This window comes from Symphalangus syndactylus, chromosome 7 (assembly GCF_028878055.3).
Source record: "Symphalangus syndactylus isolate Jambi chromosome 7, NHGRI_mSymSyn1-v2.1_pri, whole genome shotgun sequence".
In the NCBI taxonomy this organism is placed as follows: Eukaryota; Metazoa; Chordata; class Mammalia; order Primates; family Hylobatidae; genus Symphalangus; species Symphalangus syndactylus.
This window is the reverse complement of record NC_072429.2, coordinates 7,658,529-7,686,440: the sequence shown is the minus strand read 5'-3', so window position 1 is coordinate 7,686,440 and position 27,912 is coordinate 7,658,529. Positions and strand designations below refer to the sequence as shown.

Here is a 27,912-nt window from a genome sequence, read left to right as displayed (position 1 = left end):
ATTGACAATTGTATACTCTTAAAACTTTCCATTCCCTCTGTATCTTTTGGTTTTTTTCCCTTTTTCATTTTGTGTCTTTGTATTTTTATATTTGTCTCCCGGTTCCTAAGCCTTGGTTCATTAGCCTTGCTAAGTTTGTTTCTTTATCCCCCACTCACTGGCAACAGGGACTGGTCTTTGGCAGCATGGCCTGTTGCCCAGAAGTACAGGCTCTAGAGCCAGATTCCCTGGGTTCAGATGCCAGCACCCCTTTGTAGACACGTGAACTTGAGTGAATTCTTTTATATAAAATTATGGCTGCCTTGTCTGTAAAATATGCTGACAATAGGATATACCTCATTGAATTGTGGGGAAGATTAAATGAGTTGATGCATTTAAAGTGCTTAGAGGCCAGGTGTGGAAGCTCATGCTTGTAATCTCAGCAGTTTGGGAGGCTGGGGCGGGCGGAGGATCACCTGAGCCCAGGAGTTCAAGATCAGCCTGGGCAACATAGTGAAACCCCACCTCCACAAACAATACAAAAATTAGCTGGGCCTGGTGGCAAGGTGGGAGGCCAGGGTGGGAGGATCATGAGCCTTGGAGGTTGAGGCTGCAGTGAGCCATGATCACACCGCTGCACTCCAGCCTGGGTGACAGAGCAAGACCCTGTTTCAAAAACAAACAACAAAAAAGTAGTATATATTATTAAAGAATATTTTTTAAATGGGGAAGGTGTAAAAGGGATTTAAAAACACCTTGGGGCCGGGCGCAGTGGCTCACGCCTGTGATCCCAGCACTTTGGGAGGCCAAGGCGGGCGGATCACGAGGTCAAGAGATCGAGACCATCCCGGCTAACACAGTGAAACCCCGTCTCTACTAAAAATACAAAAAATTAGCCGGGGGTGTTGACGGGCGCCTGTGGTCCCAGCTATTTGGGAGGCTGAGGCAGGAGAATCACTTGAACCCAGGAGGTGGAGGTTCCAGTGAGTTGAGCTCGCGCCACTGCACTCCAGACCAGGCAACAGAGCAAGACTGTGTCTCAAAACAAACAAACAAAAAAAACACCTTGAATCCTTCTACCCAAAAATACTAATACCTTGTTAATGAATTTTACTTTAGGTATATGACTGCCAACACATTTTGGTTTCTATCACCATTTGTGTTGGGAGAAAAAAATTCTCTTTCCAGATGACTAAAAAAGAAATAGGCCGGGCACAGTGGCTCATGCCTGTAATCCCAGCACTTTGGGAGGCCAAGGTGGGCAGCCTCACCTGAGGTCAGGAGTTCGAGACCAGCCTGGCCAACATGGTGAAACCCCGTCTCTACTAAAAATACAAAAAAATTAGCCGGGTGCAGTGGCACGCACCTGTAGTCTAGGCTATTTGGGAGGCTGAGGCTGGAGAATCGCTTGAACCCGGGAGGCAGAGGTTGCAGTGAGCCAAGATCACTCCACTGCACTCTAGTCTGAGCGACAGAGCAAGACTTCGCCTCAAAATAAGAAAGATTAAATTTTAGGGATAAAACTTACTGAAAAGTATGTCGCAAATGTATATTTAGAATTCTCATCTTCTCTGAGTTAATTGGAGACCCTCTGCCTTTCCATTTCATACAGGAAATCTAGGAATCTCTCTTACTGTTTACAGATTGAGAAAACAGTCAGCTTTTATAAGTTTATGTTTACCTAATATTCTTATTTTCTACAGCTGCACAGTTGGGGATCTTCAAACCAAGATAGATGGCTTGGAAAAGACTAATTCAAAGCTTCAAGAAGAGGTTTGTAAGTTTTATTGAAATTTTTAGACAAAACAGAATGACCCAAGGTTAAAAGAAATGCTGTAGTCGGTCTGTGATAGCAGAGCTTCCTGCTGGTAGGAAGGGGACTTACTAGCCTCCAGCTGCCCCACGTGGGACAGGAGAATGTCTGTGTTCTGCCCTGTCCCAGGCTCCCAATGAGACACTGCAGCTGATCACGAGCTAGTTCTAAGTGACTTAGATTTTATCACCTCAGAGTCATCCCATAGAAGGAAATTGTTCTTTGGAAAAGCCCAGCTTGTGTTGTGGAAGTGCCGTGTCTTCCTCTTTTTCTGCCCTTCCCGTGATGCCTTGTGCCTCCCTGCTGCCCCAGAAAGCACAGACTCTGTCATAAGGAATAAGTATCCTAGCCTAGCCCTTCTGCTTTGGCCTCAGGAGCATGCAACCAGCCTCCCCACAGTGCGGTCTTTCTCTGCTTTCTCACTAGGAAGAGAGAATGAAAGGACAGGACAAAGGAGGGCTGAGCCGAGGAAGAGAGCTTGCTGCCAGCTGCCCGGCAGTCTCCTTGGTGGACACATCTTGTCTCCTGTTAGCAGGAGGGGGTGCTCAGCCCTTCTGAGGCTTTCCACAGGTAGCAGTCCCCGGCTGCCCAGGCCTCCCACCTAGAAGGACAAGGGCTCTGAGAGGGGCTTGAGAAGGAACACCTCCACGGCATGGAGGTGGGTTACAGCAGAGAGGAGAGCCTCAGAGCCCATCTCTGTAATGAGGGACCCCGTGTAAGGCTCCCTTAAAGCTGACTGCTCCCTCCTGAGGCGCCAACCCTGAAAGGCTTTCAGGAAAGGAGCTCAGATTTGTGTGAGCAGAAGGAACTTCAAGACAGTGTCGTAGATGGGGGTGTCATGGGAGAAACTTCATGGAACTTAGGATTGGAGGCTTCACAGTCACCTTGGTAGGCAGGGCTTTGAGCGTCACTTTTCTCACCTCCAAATTAGGTAATAATACATACTTTACACTACTGTTGCAAAGATTAAGACTAGTATCTTGTAAGTGTGCTTAGGACAACACTTGCCACGTGGGAGCACTCGAGTTGTTTGATTTTAGAACAAGCAGATTCACTGCATCTCAGTCAAGATGGCGTGCTTTGATGAAGCTCCACTTTAGCTTTTGAAACTAAGCAGAGTTATATGGGGTTTTTCTGCTTTTTGAGACAGGGTCTCACTCTGTCACCCAGGCTGGAGTGCAGTGGGGCAATCATAGCTTACTGTAACCTCAGACTCCTGGGCTCAAGAGACCCTCCTGCCTCAACCTCCCAGTAGCTGGGACTACAGGTACACACCACCAACACCCGGCTAATTTTTTAACTTTTTGTAGAGACGGGGTCTCGCTTCGTTGTTCAGGCTGGTCTCAAACTCCTAGGCTAAAGTGACCCACCCACCTTGGCCTCCCAAAATGCTAGGATTACAGACACTGAGCCCAACTTCGGTTATGTTTTCTTTTTTCTTTCTTTCTTTTTTTTTTTTTTTTGAGACAGAGTCTTGCTCTGTCTCCCAGGCTGATGTGCAGTAGTGATGTGATCTCCGCTCACTGCAAGCTCCCAAGCTCCGCCTCCCGGGTTCACGCCATTCTCCTGCCTCAGCCTCCCGAGTAGCTGGGACTACAGGCGCCTGCCACCACGCCCGGCTAATTTTTTTTTTTTTTTGGTATTTTTAGTAGAGACGGCATTTCACCGTGTTGGCCAGGATGGTCTCAATCTCCTGACCTTGTGATCTGCCCACCTTGGCCTCCCAAAATGCTGGGATTACAGGCGTGAGCCACTGCGCTCAGCCAGGTTATGTTTTCTTTAAAGGCAAATGATTGTAATAGAAAATGTGCTTCAGGCAGGTGTGGTGGCTCATGCCCGTAAATCCCAGCTCTTTGGGAGGCCAAGGCGGAAGACTTGCTTGAGCCCAGGAGTTTGAGACCAGCCTGGGCAACATGGCAACACCCCGTCTCCACAAAAAATTTGAAAGTTAGGTGTGGTGACACACACCTGTACTCCCAGCTACTTGGGAGGCTGAGGTGAGAGGATCACTTGAGCCTAGGAGTTGGAGGCTGCAGTGAGACAGAGTAACACCCTGTCTCAATTAAAAAAACAAAGAAATGTGCTTAGTGAAAAGCATAGCCCTCTTCAGGGTGTGCTCTCTGCATCTCCAGAGAGCGGAGTGGGAATTAGCTTATGGTTTTTGCCTGCTTCTTCCCTTTGAGCAACTAACACGCCCTTTAAAGCCTTGATGTTTCTTTTTTGGGGCACAGCAGTTATGTGTAGAAACCCCAGGCCTGGGTTCTGAGTCTAAGTGGAGAGTAATTCTCAGGGGGTTTAGACACTGTTGACAGAGAAAGTGAGGAGTTCAGTGCTTCGAGGTCCCTCCACTAGTGAATGATGCCGAGAGCCAGCCATGCACCAAGGACAGAGATCTTGCTTCTTTCTCCCCAGCTGCACCTTCCTCTCTGCAAGCTGTGTGATGAGGCTGGAATGAGGAGGGTTTGTTTGGTGCGTTTACTCATCTGCCTTGCCTCTTGCGACAGCCTCTCCTTAGGCAGGTCCCTGACAGCGTCCTGCTTCTCTATGCTTTTCCGTCAGCCATGAGAAGTCCTTCCAGGGGAAGAAGAGGTCCTCTTGGGCATGTCTTCAATGATTTGTTTTTTATTCCTCCCTGCAAATTCTTTAATTCTCCCTCTAGTGATTTAAATATACTTTTACTGATCATTAGCTAGAAAAACTGGAAAGAAAGAAGAGTCAGGAAAAAAGCCCATAACCCCTTTACTAAGTGACAACTATTCTTGTCATTTTATTATTTGATTTGTATTGTTCCCAACTTTTCTTTTTCTTTTTCGAGACAGACTGTGGCTTTGTCACCCAGGATGGAGTGCAGTGGCATGATCTCAGCTCACTGAAACCTCCGCCTCCTGGGCTCAAGCCATCCTCCCACCTCAGCCTCCTAAGTAGCTGGGATTACAGGCATGAGACATCACACCTGGCTGATTTTTGTCTTTTTTGTAGAGATGGGGTTTCACCATGTTGCCCAGGCTGGTCTCGAACTCCTGGGCTCAAGCAGTCCACCCACCTCAGCCTCCCAAAGTGCTGGAATTACAGGTGTGAGCCACTGTACCCAGCCACTCCATCTTTTCTTAAGCATTTTTAACCTAGTTGATTTTTTTTAAATACAGGTGAGAGCATACCATATAACCTTTTTTGCGTATTAGTATTATATCTTAAGTATGTTCTCAAGTGATTAAAAGCTTTTGTAAACATTTTATTGACTACATATTTGTTTTATGCTTCCACTATGATTTAACTATTTCCCTAATAGTGAACATTCAGGCTGTTTCTAATTTTTTGTGTCTATAAATCTTTGTCCACATTAAGCAGTATGCTATCATTTTTGTAGAGGGAGAAAATCTGGAGAGGGCAGAGATGGCTAGGGGCAAGGGCGAGGAGAGATTTTACTACATACATTTTCATGTCTTTGGAATTTGGAACCATGTATTATTACCTATTGAAAACAAGGAAATAAAATGTCAAACCTGTGAACATACATTGTCAACTGTGAAGATGCCAAATTAGTGTTTTTAATTTGAACAATAAGATTAATTTTGATGTTAAGAACTGTAAAAATTTTCCTTCATCAGCTTTCAGCTGCAACAGACCGAATTTGCTCACTTCAAGAAGAACAGCAGCAGTTAAGAGAACAAAATGAATTAATTCGAGAAAGAAGTGAAAAGAGTGTAGAGGTGAGAAATTGACCTTACAGTTGGGCAGCGTGTTCCTCACTCAGACACACCTATTGTCAATCTCAAGCTCATGGCTTAAGAACAACCCAGTCTTCAGAATGCAAAGGTGCCTTGCTTATGTCAGAAAGTGCCTCTCACCACCATCCCTGCCCACGTCACTCTCAGACCACCTGGATCACTTGGACGGGGACTCCCTGCCTGGCCTGTGGGCCTTTGCATGCCGAAGTTCCTACTTGTTCTTCAGCATCCACTAACCTGCCATGTCCTCCATGATGTCATCCCAGGGGCCGTGGGCGGGCCTGGGCCATCCTCCTGTATTCCCATTGCTCTTTGTGTCCTTCCATGATACAGTCCCTTCGCTGTTTTGTAGAATTGTTGGCTTGCAGCTCTGTCACATGATGACTTGAGGATAGAAACCATATCTGGACCGGGCATGGTGGCTCACGCCTGTAATCCCAGCACTTTGGGAGGCCAAGGCGGGCGGATCACGAGGCCAGGAGATCGAGACCATCCTGGCTAAGACGGTGAAACCCCATCTCTACTAAAAATACAAAACAATTAGCCGGGCGTGGTGGTAGGCACCTGTAGTCCCAGCTACTTGGGAGGCTGAGGCAGAAGAATGGTGTGAACCCAGGAGGGGGAGCCTGCAGTGAGCTGAGATCGCGCCACTGCACTCTAGCCTGGGGGACAGAGTGAGACTCCGTCTCAAAAAAAAGAAAAAAAAGAGACCATATCTGATTCACTTCTAAATTCACTCAGTACTGAAAACATGTTCATAAGTACTGGATGATGGGTTGAATGAGGGTTTTTCCCACAAACGGACCCTTGTTCTGTTTTTTGTTGTTGTTGTTGTTTTTGTTTGTTTGTTCTTGAGATGGAGTCTCGCTCTGTCGCCCAGGCTGGAGTGCAGTGGCACGATCTCGGCTCACTGCAAGCTCCTCCTCCCGGGTTCACACCATTCTCCTGCCTCAGCTTCCCGAGTAGCTGGGACTAGAGGCACATGCCGCCATGCCTGGCTAATTGTTTTGATATTTTTAGTAGAGACGGGGTTTCATCGTGTTAGCCAGGACGGTCTCGATCTCCTGACCTCATGATCCACCCGCCTCGGCCTCCCAAAGTGCTGGGATTACAGGCATGAGCCACTGCACCTGGCCAAGTCTTGTTCTGTTTTAAAGAAAATTAAATTGCGTTATGAACGTAACTTTTTTTTTTTTTTTGAAACAGAGTCTTGCTCTCTGTCACCCAGGCCGGAATGCAGTAGCGTGATCTTAGCTCACTGCAACCTCCACCTCCTGGATTCAAGCGATTTTCCTGCCTCAGCCTCCCGAGTAGCTGGAATTATAGGCACATGCCACCACACCCGACTGATTTTTGTATTTTTATTAGAGACAGGGTTTCACCATGTTGGCCAGGCTGATGTCAAACTCCTGACCTCAAGTGATCCTCCTGCCCCAGCCTCCCAAAGTGCTGGGATTACAGGCATGAGCAACCACACCCAGCCTATGAACTTAACTTTTCAAATATCTATTGACTTATTCTCATTCTTCTTTTTTTTGGGGATGGAGTCTCGCTCTGTCACCCAGGCTGGAGTGCAGAGGTGCGATCTTGGCTCACTGCAAGCTCCGCCTCCTGGGTTCACGCCATTCTCCTGCCTCAGCCTCCCAAGTAGCTGGGACTACAGGTGCCCACCACCACGCCTGGCTAATTTTTTGTATTTTTAGTAGAGACGGGGTTTCACCGTGTTAGCCAGGATGGTCTCAATCTCCTGGCCTCATGATCCGCCCGCCTCGGCCTCCCAAAGTGCTGGGATTACAGGCGTGAGCCACCGCGCCCGGCCAAATTTTAACCTTTTTCTACCATGCTTAAAAAATAAACATTACCTTACATTTTTTTAAATTGTGGTATATTTTGAAATTACTTCATAATTAGCTTGCTTTCCATAAGCAAACAATTCCTCTTGGTGTCCTTGTTTGATACAGATAACAAAACAGGATACCAAAGTTGAGCTGGAGACTTACAAGCAAACTCGGCAAGGCCTGGATGAAATGTATAGTGATGTGTGGAAGCAGCTAAAAGAGGAGAAGAAAGTCCGGTTGGTGAGTGTGCAAGACCGAGTGTCTTTAGAAAGAGTCTCCCAGTAGCCCTCTAAGTTAATTCTGTCAACACTTTTCATAGACAGGCTTAACCGTCCTGATGCTCATGGAAAGTCAGAAGCTGTTCATTAAAAAAAAATTTTTTTTTTTTTTTTTTTGAGACAGAGTCTCGCTGTCGCCCAGGCTCGAGTGCAGTGGCGCGATCTCGGCTCACTGCAGGCTCCGCTCCCCGGGGTTCACGCCATTGTCCTGCCTCAGCCTCCCGAGTAGCTGGGACTACAGGCGCCCGCCACCTCGCCCGGCTAATTTTTTTTTTTTTGTATTTTTAGTAGAGACGGGGTTTCACTGTGTTAGCCAGGATGGTCTCGATCTCCTGACCTCCTGATCCGCCCGCCTTGGCCTCCCAAAGTGCTGGGATTACAGGCGTGAGCCACCGCACCCAGCCTTAAAAAAATTTTTTTTTAAGTCTGTGGTTACAACTCAGTTGTGCATTGTCACTTACATTTTTTCCCATTTTATAAATCTTTATTTTTTGTTTTTTTTTCTTTTTTTGGTTTTTTTCAAGATGGAGTCTCGCTCTGTTGCCCAGGCTGGAGTGCAGTGGCGTGATCTCAGCCCACTGCAACCTCTGCCTCCTGGGTTCAAGCAATTCTCTGCCTCAGCCTCCCGAGTAGCTGGGATTACAGGCATATGCCACCATGCCTGGCTAATATTTGTATTTTTAGTAGAGACGGGGTTTCAGCATGTTGGCCAAGGTGTTCTCCATCTCCTGACTTTGTGATCCGCCCTCCTGAGCCTCCCAAAGTGCTGGGATTACAGGCCAAAGCCACTGTGCCCGGCCAGTTTTTTGTATTTTTAGTAGAAACGGGGTTTCACCATCTTGGCCAGGCTGGCCTTGAACTCCTGACCTCGTGATCCACCTGCCTTGGCTTCCCAAAGTGCTGGGATTACAGGCATGAGCCACTGCGCCCAGCCATTTTATAAATCTTTTACAGGGATTGCTATGAGACCAGATTAATGTTTTCTTTGACAATACAGTTCTCTCAGTCATAACCTCTGGCCTATTTATTTCCACTCAACCTGTGCATCAGTGACCAGAGTTACTTGTAAACACTGTTTTGTGCCTGCTTTATTCTTTGCTTCTTTGCATGGATGCAGGGAAACATGTCCTGGGTCAGGACAGAACCATTTCAAAATGGTTGCACTTTTGTTGCTATAAACTAGCAAACCATTCCAGAAATTCTAACATTGCACTATCAGATCCCTTCCAGCACTCAAACGAGACAGATATTCTTTGAGAACATGCGTTCTGATCTGTGGGTATGGAAAACATGGTTGCTGGAACCTAGGCTCATCCTGCCACTGACCAGCTTTCTGTTGACTTGATGTGGAGCCAGCTTTAACCGTGCAGTGAGGAAGAGGGGAAACACTACCTAATCCTGCTCCAGACAGACTCTTTTCAATCTCCCTAAGCTATTCTCACCTTCAGTTTGTTCGTTTTGTTTTGGTTTGTTTTTTTCTTTAAGACAGTCTCACCCTGTCACCCAGACTGGAGTGCGATGGTGGTGTGATTTCGGCACATTGCAACCTCCGCCTCCCGGATTCAAGCAATCCTCCTGCCTCAGCCTCCTGAGTAGCTGGGATTACAGGCACCTGCCACCATACCCAGCTAATTTTTGTATTTTTAGTAGAGATGGGGTTTTGCCATGTTGGCCAGGCTGCTCTCAAACTCCTGGCCTCAAGTGATCCGCCCGCCTCAGCCTCCCAAAGTGCTGAGGATTATAGGCGTGAGTCACCGCGCCCCGCCTTCAGTTTGTATTTTAAGCATTACCTGAGATTCAACCCCAGTTAAATACATTTCTATGATCTATTTTAATAACATTTTCCTTGTAAATATCCTTTTAAGGAACTGGAAAAAGAACTGGAGTTACAAATTGGAATGAAAACCGAAATGGAAATTGCAATGAAGTTACTGGAAAAGGACACCCACGAGAAGCAGGACACGCTAGTTGCCCTCCGCCAGCAGCTGGAAGAAGTCAAAGCAATTAATTTACAGATGTTTCACAAAGCTCAGGTGGGAGTTGGCTTTGTGTCCTTAGCACAGCCTGGTTTCTGCTGCTCGCCAGTCTCGTGTCATTCTTCTCACAGCATGAGCGAGTAGACACACAGAGCCCCTCGTATGTGTCAGACCTGCTCCTAGGACCTATTACGATTTTGATCCTCATGGCAGTCCCTGAGAAATGGGGGGAAATGTAAGTGACAAGGCAGAGCCAAGTCACTAAGTCACATGCCCCTGGTGACATAGCTCCTAAGGGGAGACGTGGGTCTTTTTAACCCAAACCCAAACTTTGTCCATCCACCTTCACTGTCCCTCCACTGTCTGTTTTCTTCTATTGCAACGATTTATTGTTTACACCAAGCATGGAGGAGTGAATTAAAGATGTCATTTAGAGCCAGGTATACGGTGGCTCATGCCTGTAATCCCAGCACTTTGGGAGGCCGAGCAGGCGGATCATGAGGTCAGGAGTTTGAGACTAGCCTGGCCAGCATGGTGAAACCCCGTCTCTACTAAAAATACAAAAATTAGCCGGGCATGGAGGCGCACGCCTCTAATCCCAGATACTCAGAAGGCTGCTGAGGCAAGAGAATTGCTTGAACCCGGGAGACAGAGGTTGCAGTGAGCCGAAATCATGCCGTTGGACTCTAGCCTGGGCGACAGACGACAGAGTGCGACTCTGACTCGAAAAAAAAAAGTCATTTAGTATTGTCTTTTCCAACTTTGCCACTAAGTTAATCTTTCTGAGTCTTCCGGGCCACATAGGTAGCTGGTTGCCTCTCCTGTGTCATTTCAGGGTGGGCCAAGGGAATGGTCCCAGACAGAGCCAATCATGCCAGAGTTTGAAAAACAGCATCTAGTCCGGGCGCGGTGGCTCACACCTGTAATCCCAGCACTTTGGGAGGCCAAGGCAGGCGGATCACGACGTCAGGTGTTCGAGACCAGCCTGGTCAACATAGTGAAATCCCATCTCTACTAAAAATACAAAAAATTAGCTGGGGGTGGTGGCGGGCGCCTGTAATCCCAGCTACTCGGGAGGCTGAGGCAGGAGAATGGCGTGAACCCGGGAGGCGGAGGTTGCAGTGAGCCGAGATTGCGCCACTTCACTCCAGCCTGGGTGAGAGTGAGATTCCATCTCAAAAAAAAAAAAAAAACGGAAAGGAAAAGAAAAACAGCGTCTAAAAATTAGAAAGCTTTTATTGCCCAGGAGCTCCCCAGAAGGGGACCATTCTGCATCCTTCTCTAAACCTGTGACATTCTGCTTCCTGTTTTCTTGCCCAAACATCCCCATTTCATTTCCCATGGATATCACTTCACTCTTACTTCCTGTAACATCTATGTCACAGATAATATGAGACAGCAATAATAAACTGTCATTTTTTCCTGTCTTTTTAAAACTATTAATCAGTCGGGCGCGGTGGCTCACGCCTGTAATCTCAGCACTTTGGGAGGCCGAGGCGGGCGGATCACGAGGTCAGGAGATCGAGACCAGCCTGACCAACATGGTGAAACCCTGTCTCTATTAAAAACACAAAAAATTAGCTGGGCGTGGTGGCAGGTGCCTGTAATCCCAGCTACTCATTAGGCTGAGGTGGAGGAATCGCTTGAACCAGGGAGTCGGAGGTTGCAGTGAGCCGAGATCGTGCCACTGCACTCCAGCCTGGCGATAGAGCAAGACTCCAAGGAAAAAATAGGAAGAAAATAGTTTCACGCCCCTGATAAATCATCTATTCATTTTTTTCTCTTTTTTTTGAGATGGAGTCTCGCTCTGTCACCGAGGTGCGCCTGACACCCAGGTGTCACCCAGGTCCGCCTCCCAGGTTCAAGCGATTCTCCTGCCTCAGCCTCCTGAGTAGCTGGGACTACAGGTGCCCACCACCATGCCCAGCTAATTTTTGTATTTTTAGTAGAGACGGGGTTTCACCACGTTGGTCAGGATGGTCTCAAACTCCTGACCTCGTGATCTACCTGCCTCGGCCTCCCAAAGTTCTGGGATTACAGGCGTGGGCCATTGTGCCCGGCCCATAATTTCCCTTTTTTTAGCTCAATCGTTTCTAGCAATATGCTATTTAGTTTCCAGATACGAGGTGTTTCTAGCTGTTCTTTTGTTATTAATGTCTGATTTTATTACACTAAGGTAAGAGAATACAGTCTGTATGTTATTTTTCAGGAATTTATTAGGACTTTTGTCTTCCGGCTTTTTTTTTTTTTTTTTTTTTTTTTGAGATAGAGTCTCACACTGTCGGCCAGTCTGGAGTGCAATGACACAATCTTGGCTCACTGCAACCTCTGTCTCCCAGGCTCAAGCAATTCTCCTGCCTCAGCCTCCCAAGTAGCTGGGATTACAGGCATGCGCCACCACGCCCGGCTAAGTTTTGTATTTTTAGTAGAGACGGGGTTTCAGCATGTTGGCCAGGCTGGTCTCGAACTCCTGACCTCAGGTAATCTGCCCGCCTTGGCCTCCCAAAGTGCTGGGATTATAGGCATGAGCCACCACGTCCCACCTGTCTTCAGGCTTTTTAAGGGTGTCTCTTGTACACACACAGGAACATACAGTGCCCCCTCCTGGCCACTCTGTGTCTGTCACGGTTAAAAGCTGTACTTAGAGAAAAGCACACAGATGTGGGTGTGAACCCAGTTCCACCCCTCATTTGCTCTTCACCTTCATCCAGTCGCTTTCTTCTGAGTTTCTCAGTGGGAAAAGTGGGGTGAGAGCATCTTCCTTGAGAACCATTCAGGGCTCAGATGAACTAGTGGATGTGCCTGGCACATGGGGACAGCGGGGGAACACTGAGCCTGACCTGACTCTGGAATATGCTGCCAAAAAGTAGCAAAGACTCCAGGACCTCCCTCTCTACCTTTCCTTCTGTTGACAAAGCTGAGAGCCTTGAGTCAGTTTGTCTTCCAGGGCTCTGGGGAAGAGCAGCAATTGGCAAAATACTCTTGAAAGTGTCACAAAGGTGCCAGGTTAACAAATATGGCCGGGTGCGGTGGCTCACACCTGTAATCCTAGCACTTTGGGAGGCCGAGGCAGGTGGATCACGAGGTCAGGAGATCGAGACCGTCCTGGCTAACATGGTGAAACCTCGTTTCTACTAAAAATACAAAAAATTAGCCGGGCGTGGTGGTGGGCACCTGTAGTCCCAGCTACTCGGGAGGCTGAGGCAGGAGAATGGCCTGAACGTGGGAGGCGGAGCTGGCAGTGAGCCAAGATCGCACCACTGCACTCTAGCCTGGGTGACAGAGCAAGACTCTGTCTCAAAAAAAAAGCAAATAAGCCCTGTTTGTAATCCAGAGCAGGTGCAAGGATGTGGGACAGGCAGAGTATGAACCCCTCCTTTGCTTTTGTAGAATGCAGAGAGCAGTTTGCAGCAGAAGAATGAAGCCATCACATCCTTTGAAGGAAAAACCAACCAAGTTATGTCCAGCATGAAACAAATGGAAGAAAGGTAATCACTTCCCCTGGCAGATATTCTCTGGAAGGCATTGAGCATTCCCTGGGCCTGGAGACTTATTCAGAGTCTCTCTCCAAAGTGCAGGGGAGAGGCTGGGCGCGGTGGCTCACGCCTGTAATCCCAACACTTTGGGAGGCCGAGGCGGGTGGATCGCTTAAGGTCAGAAGTTCAAGACTAGGCTGGCCAACATGGTGAAACCCTGTCTCTACTAAAAATACAAAAAATTAGCTGGGCCTGGTGGCACACGCCTGTAATCCCACCTACTTGGGAGGCTGAGGCAAGAGCATTGCTTGAACCCAGGAGGCAGAGGTTGCAATGAGCCAAGATCGTGCCACTACACTCCAGCCGGGCCAACAGGGAAAGACTCTGTCTCCAAAAAGAAAGGCCAGGCGCAGTGGCTCATGCCTTAATCCTAGCACTTTGGGAGGCCGAGGCAGGTGGATCACAAGGTCAGGAGATCGAGACCATCCTGGCTAACACAGTTAAGGCCTGTCTCTCCTAAAAATACAAAAAATTAGCCGGGCGTGGTGGCATGCACCTGTAGTCCCGGCTATTCAGGAGGCTGAGGCAGGAGAATCACTTGAACCTGGGAGGTGGACATTGCAGTGAGCTGAGATCGCGCCACTGTACTCCAACCTGGACGACAGAGCAAGACTCCATCTCAAAAAAAAAAAAAAAAAAAAAAAACTCTCAAAGCTCAGCAGTAAACAAACAATCCAATAGAAAAATGGGCACAGGCCAGGTGTGGTGGCTCACGCATATAATCCCAGCACTTTGGGAGGCCAAGGCGGGTGGATCGCCTGAGGCCAGGAGTTGAAGACCAGCCTGGCCAACATGGTGAAACCCCGTCTCTACCAAAAATACAAAAATTTGCCGGGTATAGTGGTGCACGCCTGTAATCCCAGCTGCTTGGAGGGAGGCTGTGGCAGAAGAATCGCTTGAACCCGGGAGGCGGAGGTTGCAGTGAGCCAAGATCATGCCATTGCACTCCAGCCTGGGCAACAAGAAAGAAACTTCATCTCAAAACAAAACAAAAAGGCACGGGGGGAGGGCAAAAGACTTGAACAGATACTTCATCAAAGAGAACATATGGACAGCAAAAAAGTACATGAGATGATATTCAGATCATGAGCCATTAGAGAAATGAGTGGCACAATCCCACCACACATCTGTTAGGACAGCTATGGTTTCTTTTTGTTTTTTTGTTTTTGTTTTTCTTTTTGTTTTGAGCCAGAGTTTCGCTCTTGTTGCCCAGGCTAGAGTACAATGGTGCGATCTCATCTCACCGCAGTCTCTACCTCCCAGGTTCAAGCAAGTCTCCTGCCTCAGCCTCCCAAGTAGCTGGGATTACAGGTGCCTGCCACCACGCCCGGCTAATTTTATATTTTTGTAGAGATGGGTTTTCTCCATATTGATCAGGCTGGTCTTGAACTCCCCACCTCAGGTGATCTGCCTGCCTTGGCCTCCCAAAGTGCTGGGATTATAGGTGTAAGCCACCACACCTGGCCAGCTACAGTTTCTTTAATGACAATACCAAGTGCTGATGAGGACACGGAGCTAATGGATCTCTCATACTTTATTGGTAGGAATGCAAAATGGTACAACCACTTAGGAAAACAGTTTCTCAAGAAGCTAAACGTCCTCTTACCATATGACCCAAATAGAAATGAAACTTATGTCTACACCAAAACCAGTACATATGTTTATAGCAGCTCTGTTCATAACTGCCGAAAACTAGAAGCAATCCCAATGTTCTGCATTGGGCGAATGGATAGACAAAGTGGTACATCTGTGCAGTGAAGCATGACTCAGCCGTAAAAAGGAATGAACCACTGCCCTTGGAAAATGTTCAGAGAGGAAACAAAAGGAATGAACCATTGATATACATGGCAACTTGGATTGATCTCCAAGACATTATTCTGAGAAAAAGCCAGTCTCAAGGTTATATAATGTATAATTACATTTAGATTACATTCTCAAAAAGCCAAAGCCGTATTGTTGCAGAACAGATGAGTGGTTGCCAGGGGCTGAGGTGGGGAGATTGTGTGACTCCAGAGGGGCAGCACTGGGGAGTTTTGGGAGTGGTGGAACTGTCCTGTATTCTGATTGTGGTGGAGCTGAATCTCCACGTGTTAAAACTCACAAGAGTTAATTTTACTGTATGTTAATTTTAAAAGTGAATTTCAGCCAGCAAAAGTCATCCTTTCCTTACAAAGATTTGCTTCGTTTGCACTCTTGCCGTGTCGCATCCAGGTTGCAGCATTCGGAGCGGGCGAGGCAGGGGGCTGAGGAGCGGAGCCACAGGCTGCAGCAGGAGCTGGGCGGGAGGATCGGCGCCCTGCAGCTGCAGCTCTCCCAGCTGCACGAGCAATGGTAGGGGGCCCTGCAGGGAGCCTGCGCTGGGGTGTGGCTCAGGAGGGACTGGGAAGAACTGGGGGCAGGTGGTATCCTGCTTCAGCACGAACTGGATTGGGGGGCAGGTGGTATCCTGCTTCAGCGCTTCAGCACGAATGGTGGGGGCAGGTGGTATCCTGCTTCAGCACTCACCCCTGCAGGGTTCGTCTGTTATCCCTAGGGCGCTCCCTCCCCACAGGGCTCCTCACGTGGTCCAGCTCGCCTCCAGAAGATCTGGCCACTCTCAAACCATGGTCCCAGGTCACAGCCTGTATCACCCTTAACCACCCTTTCTAAAAAGAAACAACTTTGTCAGTGTTGAACAGAAAGTCACCTTTCACCTAGCCTTTGCTGATGCAAGCTTCATATAATTTTGTGCACAGTTCGTCTACAGATTTTTTATTTTTTACCAGTCTCACTCTGTCATCCAGGCTGGAGTGCAGTGGTACGGTCTCAGCTCACTGCAACCCCCACCTCCTGGGCTCAAGCGATTCTCGTGCCTCAGCCTCCTGAGTAGCTGGGACTACAGGTGTCAGCCACCACGCCCAGCTAATTTTTTGTATTTTTAGTAGAGACGGGGTTTCACTGTGTTAACCCAGGATGGTCTCGATCTCCTGACCTCGTGATCCTTCCGCCTCGGCCTCCCAAAGTGCTGGGATTACAGGTGTGAGCCACTGCGCCCGGCCTAATTTTTGCATTTTTATTAGAGACAGGGTTTTGCCATGTTGGCCAGGCTGGTCTCAATCTTCGGCCTCAAGTGATCCACCCGTCTCGGCCTCCCAGAATGCTGGATTACAAGTGTGAGCCACCATGCCTGGCCTATAGATTTCTTGAGATAGTATATATGCCAAGTTAAAAGCCTGATGTTGAGAGAAGAGAGAGAGAAGAGACATCTTTATTCCCACAAAGAGAGAGCAGACTCCAGGGAGTCCAGCAGTGCCCCCAGGGCCACTCAGCTGGTACAAGGGAGGAGTCAGGTTCAGGCTGAGGCTCACTCCTGGCCTTCTCCCTCCAGGATCCTTCATTGTCAGTCTGGCCGTAGGTTATAGGAGGCAGAATGAGGCTGGGTGCGGTGGCTCACGCCTGTAATCCCAGCACTTTGGGAGGCCGAGGCAGGGAGATCTCGAGGTCAGGAGTTCAAGACCAGCCTGGCCAACATGGCGAAACGCCATCTCTACTAAAAATACAAAAAATTAGCTGGGCGTGGTGGCGTGTGCCTGTAATCCCAGCTACTAGGGAGGCTGAGGCAGGAGAATTGCTTGAACCCAGGAGGCAGAGGTTGCAGTGAGCCAAGATGGCGCCACCACACTCCAGCCTGGGCGACAGAGCAAGACTCCATCTCAAAAAAAAACAAAAAGCAGAATGAATTGGCCAGTGAGGTGGCTCATGCCTGTAAACTCTGCACCTTGGGAAGCTGTGGCGGGAGGATCACTTGAGCCCAGGAGGTTGAGGCTGCAGTGAGCTGAGTTTGTGCCACTGCACTCCAGCTGGGGTGACAGAGCTAGACCCTGTCTCAAAAAAAGAAAGAACGAATTTTGAGCTTCCTTTCCTCAGCTCTCCATGTCGGGAGACGTGGTCTAAGTGTTCTAGAACTCTCTTCCTTCTCTCCTGCGTAAGTGTCAAGTGTGTGCCTGCAGGCTTTTCTCTCCCTGGTTCCTGCTCTTTCTTGTGGAAGGGCAGGTGACCCTGGGGGAGAGGGAAGCCTGCCGAAGGGTTTAGATGCTCAAGAGGCAATTCAGAGAGCTCCCGTTTCCCAGGCAGTGAATTGGGTTGTGGATCTTCCATGAAAATCTCCCACTGAGACTAACTCAAGTTCATTTTGGGAAAACAGCTCAAGCCTAGAGAAAGAATTGAAATCAGAAAAAGAGCAAAGACAGGCTCTTCAGCGCGAATTACAGCACGAGAAAGACACTTCCTCTCTACTCAGGACAGAGCTACAACAAGTGGAAGGACTGAAAAAGGTGAGGGGGGCCATCCTGGGAGAGGAGAGCCTCTGGCAGCCTCCAGAAGCCCCTAACATGCTCCGGGCAGGCTCCTCTCCCCGCACCCTTTGTGTGGGGGCCCGGCGGCTCCAGGGTGTGGGGAGGCTGTTAGGGAGCTCCTGTTTTAGGAGCATAAGACAAAGACAAATCATAAACCACTAAGCCTGCTGGCAGCTCAGACAGAGGCGAGTGCCATGCAGAGAATAAAGCAGAACAGTGTCCTCACCTGTGTGCAAGGGGCCTGGGGAGGGAGCAAGCGGTGAGCAGAGGCTCCAGTGAGTTATGCCCTGCAAAGCACCTCTTGGGTGGAGACTGCAGGAGCAGACAGGAGTGTGCAGAGCCAAGGGGAGGCCTCAGGCGGCAGGCAGGAGGAAGCCCTTCATGGGCCCTGGGAGCCAGGGGAAGGAACGTGGGTTTTATTTTAGCACAGTGGGAAGCTGGTGGAGGGACAGGATCCGTTTCGTTTGCAGATGGTCATTGGCTCCTGTGTGGAGAGTGGGTGGTAGGTTCGCAAGAGAGGAGGAGGAAGCAGTAAACATCTCCTGCCACATGCCAGCCTCACCTCAGCCACTGTGCCCAGGGTCAGCTGACCCCAGCCCTCCACTTCCCCCACATCACCTCAGTTCCGTGGAGGCCCCTCTCACTTGGAGGCATGGCCTGGATGCTATGGGCTTCAGAGGGCGAGAGAAGTGGGGTCCAGCAGGCCTTCACCGTCTGGCTGTGGAACTGGACCTCCCAGGAAACTCCGAGGCCGTGTGGAACATTTGCCCTGATGTAAAATCATCGGCTGTTTTCCCAGAGGGGGGAGGCTCTGCGATCCTGGATGGAGCTGACTGCAGCCTGGGCTGCTGCTGGGGGCTGCTCCCATGGGGGGATGGCGTGCCCTCTTCTCAGGCCCCTGCACTGCCGAGCGCTGCAGCAAAACTGAGCCCAAAGCAGGCTCCCCCTCAGCACCTTCCCAGGAGGGGCCTTCAGGGCCGGGGTGGCTTCTGGACCTGGATTTTGTTGCGTCGAACGTGGTAATGGACACACTGCACGATTCCAGTGAGTCAGGAAAGGCCCTTTGATTTCCACTGGAAAGTGCCTGGAGTTGTTGGGGAAGGGAGGGCTTCTTCAAGAGCCAGGTCAGGCTTGGAGAGTGGAAGGGAGGAAGTGGAGGACAGGAGAGGACTTTTAAAAAGTCCCACCTCATCACGGGGCACACCTCCTTTATTCTGCTTCAGAATGCTTCCGTCAAAAGATTCCAATTACACAATTACAGCCCGCCCCAACAACAGGAACAAAACAATGTCCGATAGCCCCAGTTAAGCCACAGCGTGCTTTGTGCTTTGCGAGCCTGTGCACAGAAGCAGAAGCTACGGCACAGGGTGTGCAGGGAGGCACCCCGCCACTCGGGCCCAAGCTCCACCGCTGCTCCCCGTGGTCCCAGAAACCCCAGTTACTTTCTGGGTCTCCATCCTGGCCTTACCAGACTGGTTCAAGGCGCACTGGCCCCAGGTGTCAGTGCCGCTGCCCCCTGGGGAGCTCCCTCCGTGCAGGGCTCCTCACACGGTCCAGCCAGCCCCCAAGTGGTCTAGCCATGAAATGAGGTCCCAGGTCACCGCCTTCATCATCCTTGACCAGTGCTTTCCAAAAAGCAGCTTTTTCAGAGTTGAACAGGAAACCACCTTTCAAACTAGTCTTTGCTGATGCAAGCTTCCTGTGATTTTGTGTACAGTTCTTCTATAGATTTTTTGAGATAGCAATCTGTTTTTTAAAATGTTTATCTTTTAAAAAGAAGCTCAAATAGGCAAAGCCTCATTTGTCTATGATGGTAACTTTTTTTTTTTTTTTTTTGAGACAGAGTCTTGCTCTGTTGCCCAGGCTGGAGTGCAGTGGTGCGATCTCGGCTCACTGCATCCTCCGCCTCCCCAGTTCAAACGATTCTCCTGCCTCAGCCTCCCGAGTAGTTCGGATTACAGGCATGTGCCACCATGCCCTGCTAATTTTTGTATTTTTACTAAAGGAGGAGTTTCGCCATGTTGGCCAGGCTGGTCTTGAATGCCTGACCTCAGGTGATCCACCCACCTCAGCCTCCCAGTGCTGGGATTACAGGTGTGAGCCACTGCGCCCAGCCGAGGGTAACTAATGTGGCTGATGAATGTAACTATCCTGTCCCATGTCTCTGTCCCCAGCTGCAGAGCCCTTGTAGACTGCTTGCCTTCGAGCTGCCCAGTGTCAAGAGTAAGCTAGCAAGAAATAATCTTGAATGACATTAATACAGGACTGCATTTTGCTCTTTTTTTGGTTTTGTTTTGTTTGAGATGGAGTCTCGCTCTGTCGCCCAGGCTGGAGTGCGATAGCACGATCTCGGCTCACTGCAACCTCCGCCTTCCAGGTTCAAGCAATTCTCCTGCCTCAGCCTCCCAAGTAGCTGGGATTACAGGTGCCAGCCACCACACCCAGCTAATTTCTGTATTTTTAGTGGAGACAGGGTTGCGCCATGTTGGCCGGGTTGGCCTCAAACTCCTGACCTCAGGTGATCCACCTGCCTTGGCCTCCCAAAGTGCTGGAAGTACAGGCATAAGCCACTGCGCCTGGCCACCTTTTGCTCTTGAAAAACATTCTGATCTGCTTGTTGCTCTGGTTGCTAAATCTTTAAAAAAAAAAAAAAAAAAGGCTGGCTCAGTGGCTCACGCCTGTAATCCCAGCACTTTGGGAAGCCAAGGCGGGCGGATCACGAGGTCAGGAGTTTGAGACCATCCTGGCTAACATGGTGAAACCCCGTCTCTACTGAAAATACAAAAATTAGCAGGGCATGGTGGTGGGCACCTGTAGTCTCAGCTACTTGGGAGGCTGAAGCAGGAGAATCGCTTGAACCCAGAAGGCGGAGGTTGCAGTGAGCCAAGATCGTGCCACTACACTCCAGCCTGGGAGACAGAGCAAGACTCTGTCTCAAAAAAAAAAAAAAAAAAAAAAGGATCGTGTAATCCTCTGTCCAGCATCTGGTTGGCTTGTTCATTTTAGGAGTTGCGGGAGCTTCAGGACGAGAAGGCAGAGCTACAGAAGATCTGCGAGGAGCAGGAACAAGCCCTCCAGGAAATGGGCCTGCACCTCAGCCAGTAAGAACCCCACTCGCCTCGTCTATCGTTGCAGGCACACCAGGCTACCCACCACATCCCTCAGGCCCCAAACCTACCTCCTTCTGGCGAGCAGAGGGTGGGCCATTTAGGAGCCCGGTCCGCTGTTCACGGATGAGCTCTCAGGACGTCCGGCCTCAGAGGGGCCCAGCACTGATCTCTGCTAACCACATGGGATGTCAGTCAGCTCTTAGTTAATTCATGAAGCACGTTCATTCCTAGTGACCAGGACACTCCTATTCCTTAGCTTCATGTCCAGGGCCTGAGGGAACAGATGGGCAATGAGAGGATCGCTTGGTCAGCTTACAGTCAGGCCAGAGGGAGCGGGGCTGGTTTGGGAACGGAAGCCTGGCACGGTAGAGGTGCACTCACTCGCCTTGCACAGCACAGCCCCCTTCCTTTCGGGGAACTGGCCACTGCATCCGCCAGAATCTGTCTCTGCTGCAGGCACTGATGGGGTGCAGACCCTGGTAGTTCTGCTCCCCTCTGACTTGACAGCTCTCCTCCTTGGTGTCCCAGTCTAGACACGTTGCTGTGGACGCCTGGGCCTTGGGGTGGATCACGCTGCGGACCGTGGAACTTGTCCATCTGTTGATGAGTCTGCATTTTCAACACAGTGGGTAGCTTTTCTCCTCGAGTCAGGGCTCGTGGTTGCGAGTAACAGAAATCCAGCTCAGGCCGGGCGCGGTGGCTCACGCTTGTAATCCCAGCACTTTGGGAGGCCGAGGCGGGCGGATCACGAGGTCAGGAGATCGAGACCACGGTGAAACCCCGTCTCTACTAAAAATACAAAAAAAAAAAAAAAAAATTAGCCGGGCGTGGTGGCGGGCGCCTGTAGTCCCAGCTACTCGGAGAGGCTGAGGCAGGAGAATGGCGTGAACCCGGGAGGCGGAGCTTGCAGTGAGCCGAGATTGCGCCACTGCACTCCAGCCTGGGCGACAGAGCGAGACTCCGTCTCAAAAAAAAAAAAAAAAAAAAAAAAAAAAGAAATCCAGCTCAAAGTGGCTTAAGCAAAAGAAGCCATCAGGAATCGGTCTCTGTCTCCTACCTCTGCTATCCTGCCTGCCTCACAGGTGGGTCTGGACCCTGCAGGGGCAAAACAGCACTCAGCAAGGCCATCTGTCAGAGGAACAAAGTCCCTCTTCTTTCTGCATAGCTGCCAGGATCACCCGAGATTAACTGCTCCTGGGTTACCCATGCCTGACATAAGCACCATGACCAAGGAGATGGGGCTCACGACCTCAGCACAGCCTGGTCCACACCAGAAATTTGTAGAGTCTAGTACTATTAAGAAAATAGGCCGGGTGCGGTGGCTCACGCCTGTAATCCCAGCACTTTGGGAGACTGAGGTGGGCAGATCACCTGAGGTCAGGAGTTCGAGACCAGCCTGGCCAACATAGTGAAGCCCCGTCTCTACTAAAAATACAAAAATTAGCCAGGCATGGTGTCGGGCACCTGTAATCCCAGCTACTTGGGAGGCTGAGACAGCAGCATCGCTTGAACCCGGGAGGCAGAGGTTGCAGTAAGCCGAGACTGCACCACTGCACTCCAGCCCGGGCAACAAAAGTGAGAATCCGTCTCAAAAAAAAAAAAAAAAAAAAACAAAGCTGGTCAAGGAATCTGGTGTCTCTGGTGGGAATGCGGTCTGCCCACTCCCAGATGCAGGTGCTGGCCACTCGCCATCTCTCCTGTGCCCCTTACCTTTCTAGACTAGCCCATGGCCGCTGCTCCCTCCCCCCCCACCCTCCGCCCTGCCTGCCACCCACTCAGCTGAGTGCCCTGTGCTGCTCTCGTCTGGCCTGTCAACTTGCCATGCTCTGGCCCCTGTTCCTCCCCAACCCCCAGGGAGCTCCTTGAGGGACGCAAGGCCCAGTGTCTGTCCCCATGCTCAGAGCATAGGCCAGCTGTGAGGGCATCCCGAGAGCATTTACCAGAAGCAGACGTGCAACAGAGCTGGCGTGGAGCTGGCCTCTGGGGTTTGCAGCCAGTGTTTTCCTCTTTACATTGGATGGACAGCAAGGCAGTGTCACAGGTCCCCTCCTAGTGGACCATAGACCTCGAAACTGTGGATGGTCTCTGATCTTTAAAATGTTATCATTGTGGCCAGGTGTGGTGGCTCATGCCTGTAATCCCAGCGCTTTGGTAGGCTGAGGCGGGTGGATCACCTGAGGTTGGGAGTTCGAGACCAGCCTGACCAACGTGGAGAAACCCCATCTCTACTAAAAATATAAAATTAGCCAGGCATGGTGGAGTGCACCTGTAATCCCAGCTACTCAGGAGGCTGAAGCAGGAGAATCGCTTGAACCTGGGAGGCAGAGGTTGCGGTGAGCCGAGATCGCGCCATTGCACTCCAGCCTGGGCGACAAGAGTGAAACTCCATCTCAAAAACAAAAAAATGTACTGTTGCACTTTGTGGCCGCCTGGCACTACCAGCTAACCTAGCTTCCGAATCCCAGTGTGAGCTGCCTGGCCACCGTTCCATCCCAGCGAGTGGTGGGTGTCACAGCATCAGGTGTATGCAAACCCAGACAGGACTACCTGAGGAGTTGCTTTTGTGCTCTCTCCCCTCCTCCCTTCTTCCTCTTGCAAGCCTATACCGGATGACAGAGATGGCAAAGCCGCTTCGCAGACCCTACATTAGCTACAGCAACAGTTTCCAGTTTCATTATCTTGGGAACATCTGGATTCTTCCTAAATTGTGTTTCCCAGAGTTCTTGTATGTTCAGTTTGCCATTTTGACCTGGCTTCCCAAGGTCTGTCCATCTGTGCAGCCTCTTCTCATCCTGTCAATCTGCTGGCCTATTTCCTGTTTCTGCAGCCTGACCGGGAAGGGAAGGAGCTGCCTCCCAGTCTTTAGTAAAAGCCACAAGGATTTTTCTAAATGCCCTGATGCTGTTTTCTAATCCCTCCCTTAGAAGTCTAGCCTGTGTTTCCCAGAGACCTGCCATTTTGTCACTTAGATTAGTCTAATCTGATGACAGTTAAGACTGATCTCAGTTTTTAAGAAAGGCTCAGGCCAGGCTGGGCATGGGGGCTCACGCCTGTAATCCCAGCACTTTGGGAGGCCAAGGCAGGTGGATCACTTGAGGTCAGGAGTTCAAGACCAGCCAGGCCAATATGGTAAAACCCCATCTCTAGTAAAAGTACAAGAAGATAAGCTGGGCCTGGTGTCGGGCGCCTGTCATCCCAGCTACTTGGGAAGCTGAGGCAGGAGAATTGCTTGAGCCCAGGAAGCAGAGGTTGCAGTGAGCCCAGATCACACCACTGCACTCCAGCCTGGCCGATGCAGCGAGACTCCATTTAAAAAAAAAAAAAACAGCTCAGGCCTATAATCCCAGCACTTTGGGAGGCTGAGGCAGCTGGATCAATTGAAGTCAGGAGTTCAAGACCAGCCTGGGCAACATGGCAAAACCCCACCTGTAGAAGAAATACAAAATTAGCCAGGCATGATAGCACCCACCTGTAGTCCCAGCTACTTGGGAGACTGAAGTGGGAGGATCACTTGAGCCCAGGAGGTCAAGGCTGCAGTGAGCCATGACTGCACCACTGCATTCCAACCTGGGCAATATAGCAAGATCCTGTCTCAAAAAAAAAAAAGGATCAGACTATTTCCCTCAATTGCACAAACTGCTTCATTTTATTTGGTTTAGTTCTGCCAATTTAGACCATGTTCAGTCCTGTCTCTTACATAAACAAAGGAATTGTTCTGACATTAACAAGAATGGAGCAAGAACAAATGGCTGTGCCCTCTGAGCCTGCCCCTTCCAGACAGCAGGCAGCAGAATGGAGGCCGGGGAGAAGCCTGCAGACAGGTTCCTGCTGGGGAGAGCGGTAGAGACTAGCGCAGAACAGGGCCAGGTCTTGGACTTCTGGCCTCAGGCCATCCTCTCGAATCAGCCTCCCTCAAAGGCTTTTTGAGCCCCTGCAGGCTAAGCAGTGTGTTCTTGTGCCAGAGGCAGTCCCAGGCTCAGCCTCAGCCCTCAGCAGACGGGAGCCAGTGTGATGAGGCGACTCTGGGATTGTACAGAGGCAGAAGGCATTTTAACAACTCATGTTCTGGGTCTCCTCACAAGTCCGGTATCCTCACAAAGCTAGTCATGAGAGCCAGCTGTATTAGGGATTCACAGCCTCACTCTCTCTCATTGCTATGAAATGGCCTTTTTTTTCCCTTAGGTCCAAGCTGAAGATGGAAGATATAAAAGAAGTGAACCAGGCACTGAAGGTACTGGCTTGCTAAGAACCACTTCTTCGCTGTCAGCTTGCGCTGATTGCCTGTGTGCTCGTACGTTTAAGTATCCCGAGTCAGGTGAGAGAGTGTGATTGAGGCAGTGGTGGTGATGACATATTTACAGAGAAGCCAAACGCTGCTCAGAAACGTGTCCCTCAGCTGAGGGCAATGCTGACAGGTGGCAGGGCCAAAGCTGAACCTAGGTCTTCTGACTCCAGTTCTTCTGCCATCAGCTGTGCTTTGAAAATAGGCCTGATGGGTATTCCTAAAGGGGGAAGCAGGTGGCAGAGAGGAGAGACCCGCGGATATCTTTAAACAGTGAAAAACAGGCCCTTCTGTTGAAGTGAGGGGCCAGAGGCCAGCCAGCCCCACTGCAGTGCCCTGTGCCATTGCTAGGGACCACTCAAGCCAAGCCCTGAGTTGGGCCAGGTTTCCGCACCCTTGTGGGGAGGGCAGAATGACACATTCCACTGAAGAGCAGGGGCTTGCAGGTGGCCTGGTGCGGGCGCAGGTGCCAGGCTGAGCTGCAGGGCGGAGAGCGTGGGAGAGGAGGCAGACATTCGGGCGCACAGCAGTCTGGCCTTCAAGACGGCCTTGCCTGCAGGAGCACCCCGCTTCGGCCTCAGCTGTGCCATGGCAGCAATGCAAGAGCAGTCCCTTTGCACACTGTTCCACGTGGTGCAGAGCAGGGACCCGAATGTCTCTGGGCATCTAACTTCCAAGTGCCAGGTCCAGGGGCAGCAACTAACAGTAGCCTGGACTTCTAGGTAATATCAGTTTCACAGCATCGGAGGGAGGAGAGGAATCAGAACAGGACTCTAGAGCCCTAGAGCTCTTTGATGTCAGGATCAACGTCCTGGGCACACACTGGCAGCCCCGAGGGTATGTGACTCTAGCTTAGTCTGTGAGATCTATTTGTCAACAGGAAAATCATGTCCAGCAGATGCTAACAGGCCAGAAAAGTACCTCATGCCTTTGACTTCTCTGGAACACCCCAGTCCCTAAGCCCTAATAAATCACAGGTGCTGCTTCGCCCCGAGGAAGCCCTCCCAGGGGCCACCTTTCAAAGCCTCAGCCACCTCCCTTGTGGAATGGAGTCCATCTGCTCCCCAGGGCTGTTCAAGAATCAGAGCTTTGGCCCGCATGGAGAAGGGCTTCCTCAGGCCTGTGGGACGCAGTGCCCGCTGTCCATCACCTTCTGTCTCTCCACAAGGATCAGCGTCAGCGAGTGTCTTAGTCTCACTCAGATTTGGCCCTTCTCCCGCGCCTGCCAGTTCAGCTAGTCACTTCGGCCAGTGTGTCAGGCAGGGTCTAGGGTTGTAGGCACCAGAAGCGCACTCTGCTTACTTCAGCCAAAGGGAACTGATTGAAAGTGGGAGTGTGCCGGAGTAAGCAGATGCTGGAGACGGCCTTGAGGCCCCAGGGCAGCCTGCAGAGGCCAAGAGGTGGAGCACGGAGCTAGGATGCAGAAATCCCGGCTGCGGCCAGACCGGGAAAGGGCCCCTTGATGACAGTCCTGTGAGGCCACATCTGATGGAAAAACAGTGCCTCACTAGGAAACAGGTGCTATGAGGGACAATGGATGCAGCCAGAACACAGCTGCCCACTCATCAGGGCTTGGACAGAAAGTGGATTCTAGGATGTCCTTTCCTCTTCAGGGCCACGCCTGGCTGAAAGATGACGAAGCGACACACTGTAGGCAGTGTGAGAAGGAGTTCTCCATTTCCCGGAGAAAGGTACGTGGGGGCTCCACCCACCCTCCCAGTGCCCTGAGTCATTGCCCGCTGAGATTCCCTTCCTCTGGCTCCAGAAGCCCACATCAGACCAGGCTCACTGCCCTGTGACTGTGCTCACTGGTTGGCAGATGGGCAGCCCCACCTCTCCTGTTTGCCTGTGCAGATGGCTTTCCATCCTGGCACCCTCTTTCTGGGAAGCCTTGGCCAGTCACAGGCCCCTGGTCTCCAGCACATCCTTTCAGTGATTGACAGTGATTTTTGGGGAGATGGGGCTCCTTGTGTACAGAGCTGCTCTAGGGGACTGTCACTGAAAATTCTCTGTATGCGGCAGGAACAAAATCTGGCCCAACTTAGGCAAAAACAATCTATGAGGAACCTACAGGGCAGCAGGTCACCAAAAATCTCTAGTTATCTAGGCAGGGTGCTTGCCCCTGCCCTTAGGTTCTGGAAACAAGGTCCTAGGCTCACCCTTGGGTCTAGGGCTGACTGGGCCTTATTAACAGTCTCACCAAGACCAGCTGGGTAGGGAAAGAGTTGGGTATAAGCAAAACTGGGAGCTAAAGGAAACACTGCCAGCGCCACCCCCCCTTTCTGCCACAGCCACCTGACCCCCTCCCCACCCCAAGTTTCAGGCAGTGCCTCGCAGTAAGCTTAGAGCTAGAAACCACATCCTGAGGCTGCCTTTGACATCACGTGTCTGTCTACAAGGCCTGGCTGTCCCCATCTGTGGAGTCACAGAAGCAGAAGCTGCACAGGCACCCAGGGAACCTGTTTAGAAAGGGAAAGACCCACTCCCACCCCCTTGGAATGCAGCAAAGAGAACGAACCAGACTCTTCCCATAACATGGACTGGCAGCTCACTGGCTCAGTGATGAAGTACAGCGAAAGTAAACTTTTTGTCTTAAAAAGACCCTTAGGCCAGGCACGGTGGTTCATGGCTGTAATCCTAGCACTTTGGGAGGCCGAGGCGGGTGGATAATGAGGTCAGGAGTTCAAGACCAGTCTGGCCAAGATGGTGAAACCCCATCTCTACTAAAAAATATACAAAAACCAACCAGGCACGGTGGCAGGCACCTGTAATCCCAGCTACTTGGGAGGCTGAGGCAGGAGAATCGCTTGAACCCGGGTGGCAGGAGATTGCACCACTGCACCCCAGCCTGGGCGACAGACTCAAAAAAAAAAAAAAAAGCCGGGCACGGTGGCTCGCGCCTGTAATCCCAGCACTTTGGGAGGCAGAGGAGGGCGGATCACAAGGTCAGGAGATCGAGACCATCCTGGCTAACACGGTGAAACACCGTCTCTACTAAAAACACACACAAAAAAATTAGCCAGGGATAATGGCGGGCA

The 27,912-nt window shown here is 50.5% G+C and overlaps 1 protein-coding gene across 4 annotated transcripts in view; it reads left to right on the top strand.

The window, feature by feature from the left end:
• Nucleotides 1-27,912, top strand: part of RUFY1 (RUN and FYVE domain containing 1) — a 66,288-nt gene that overhangs the window by 32,348 nt on the left and 6,028 nt on the right. For all 4 annotated transcript variants that reach the window (XM_063642424.1, XM_063642425.1, XM_055284971.2 and 1 more), the window contains exons 8-17: nt 1,683-1,752; nt 5,401-5,502; nt 7,482-7,598; nt 9,502-9,669; nt 13,003-13,100; nt 15,360-15,479; nt 17,332-17,461; nt 20,489-20,583; nt 24,775-24,823; nt 26,488-26,565. In XM_063642424.1, the coding sequence (XP_063498494.1) occupies nt 1,683-1,752; nt 5,401-5,502; nt 7,482-7,598; nt 9,502-9,669; nt 13,003-13,100; nt 15,360-15,479; nt 17,332-17,461; nt 20,489-20,583; nt 24,775-24,823; nt 26,488-26,565 (1,027 nt within the window). The remainder of the gene's footprint in view (nt 1-1,682; nt 1,753-5,400; nt 5,503-7,481; nt 7,599-9,501; nt 9,670-13,002; nt 13,101-15,359; nt 15,480-17,331; nt 17,462-20,488; nt 20,584-24,774; nt 24,824-26,487; nt 26,566-27,912) is intronic.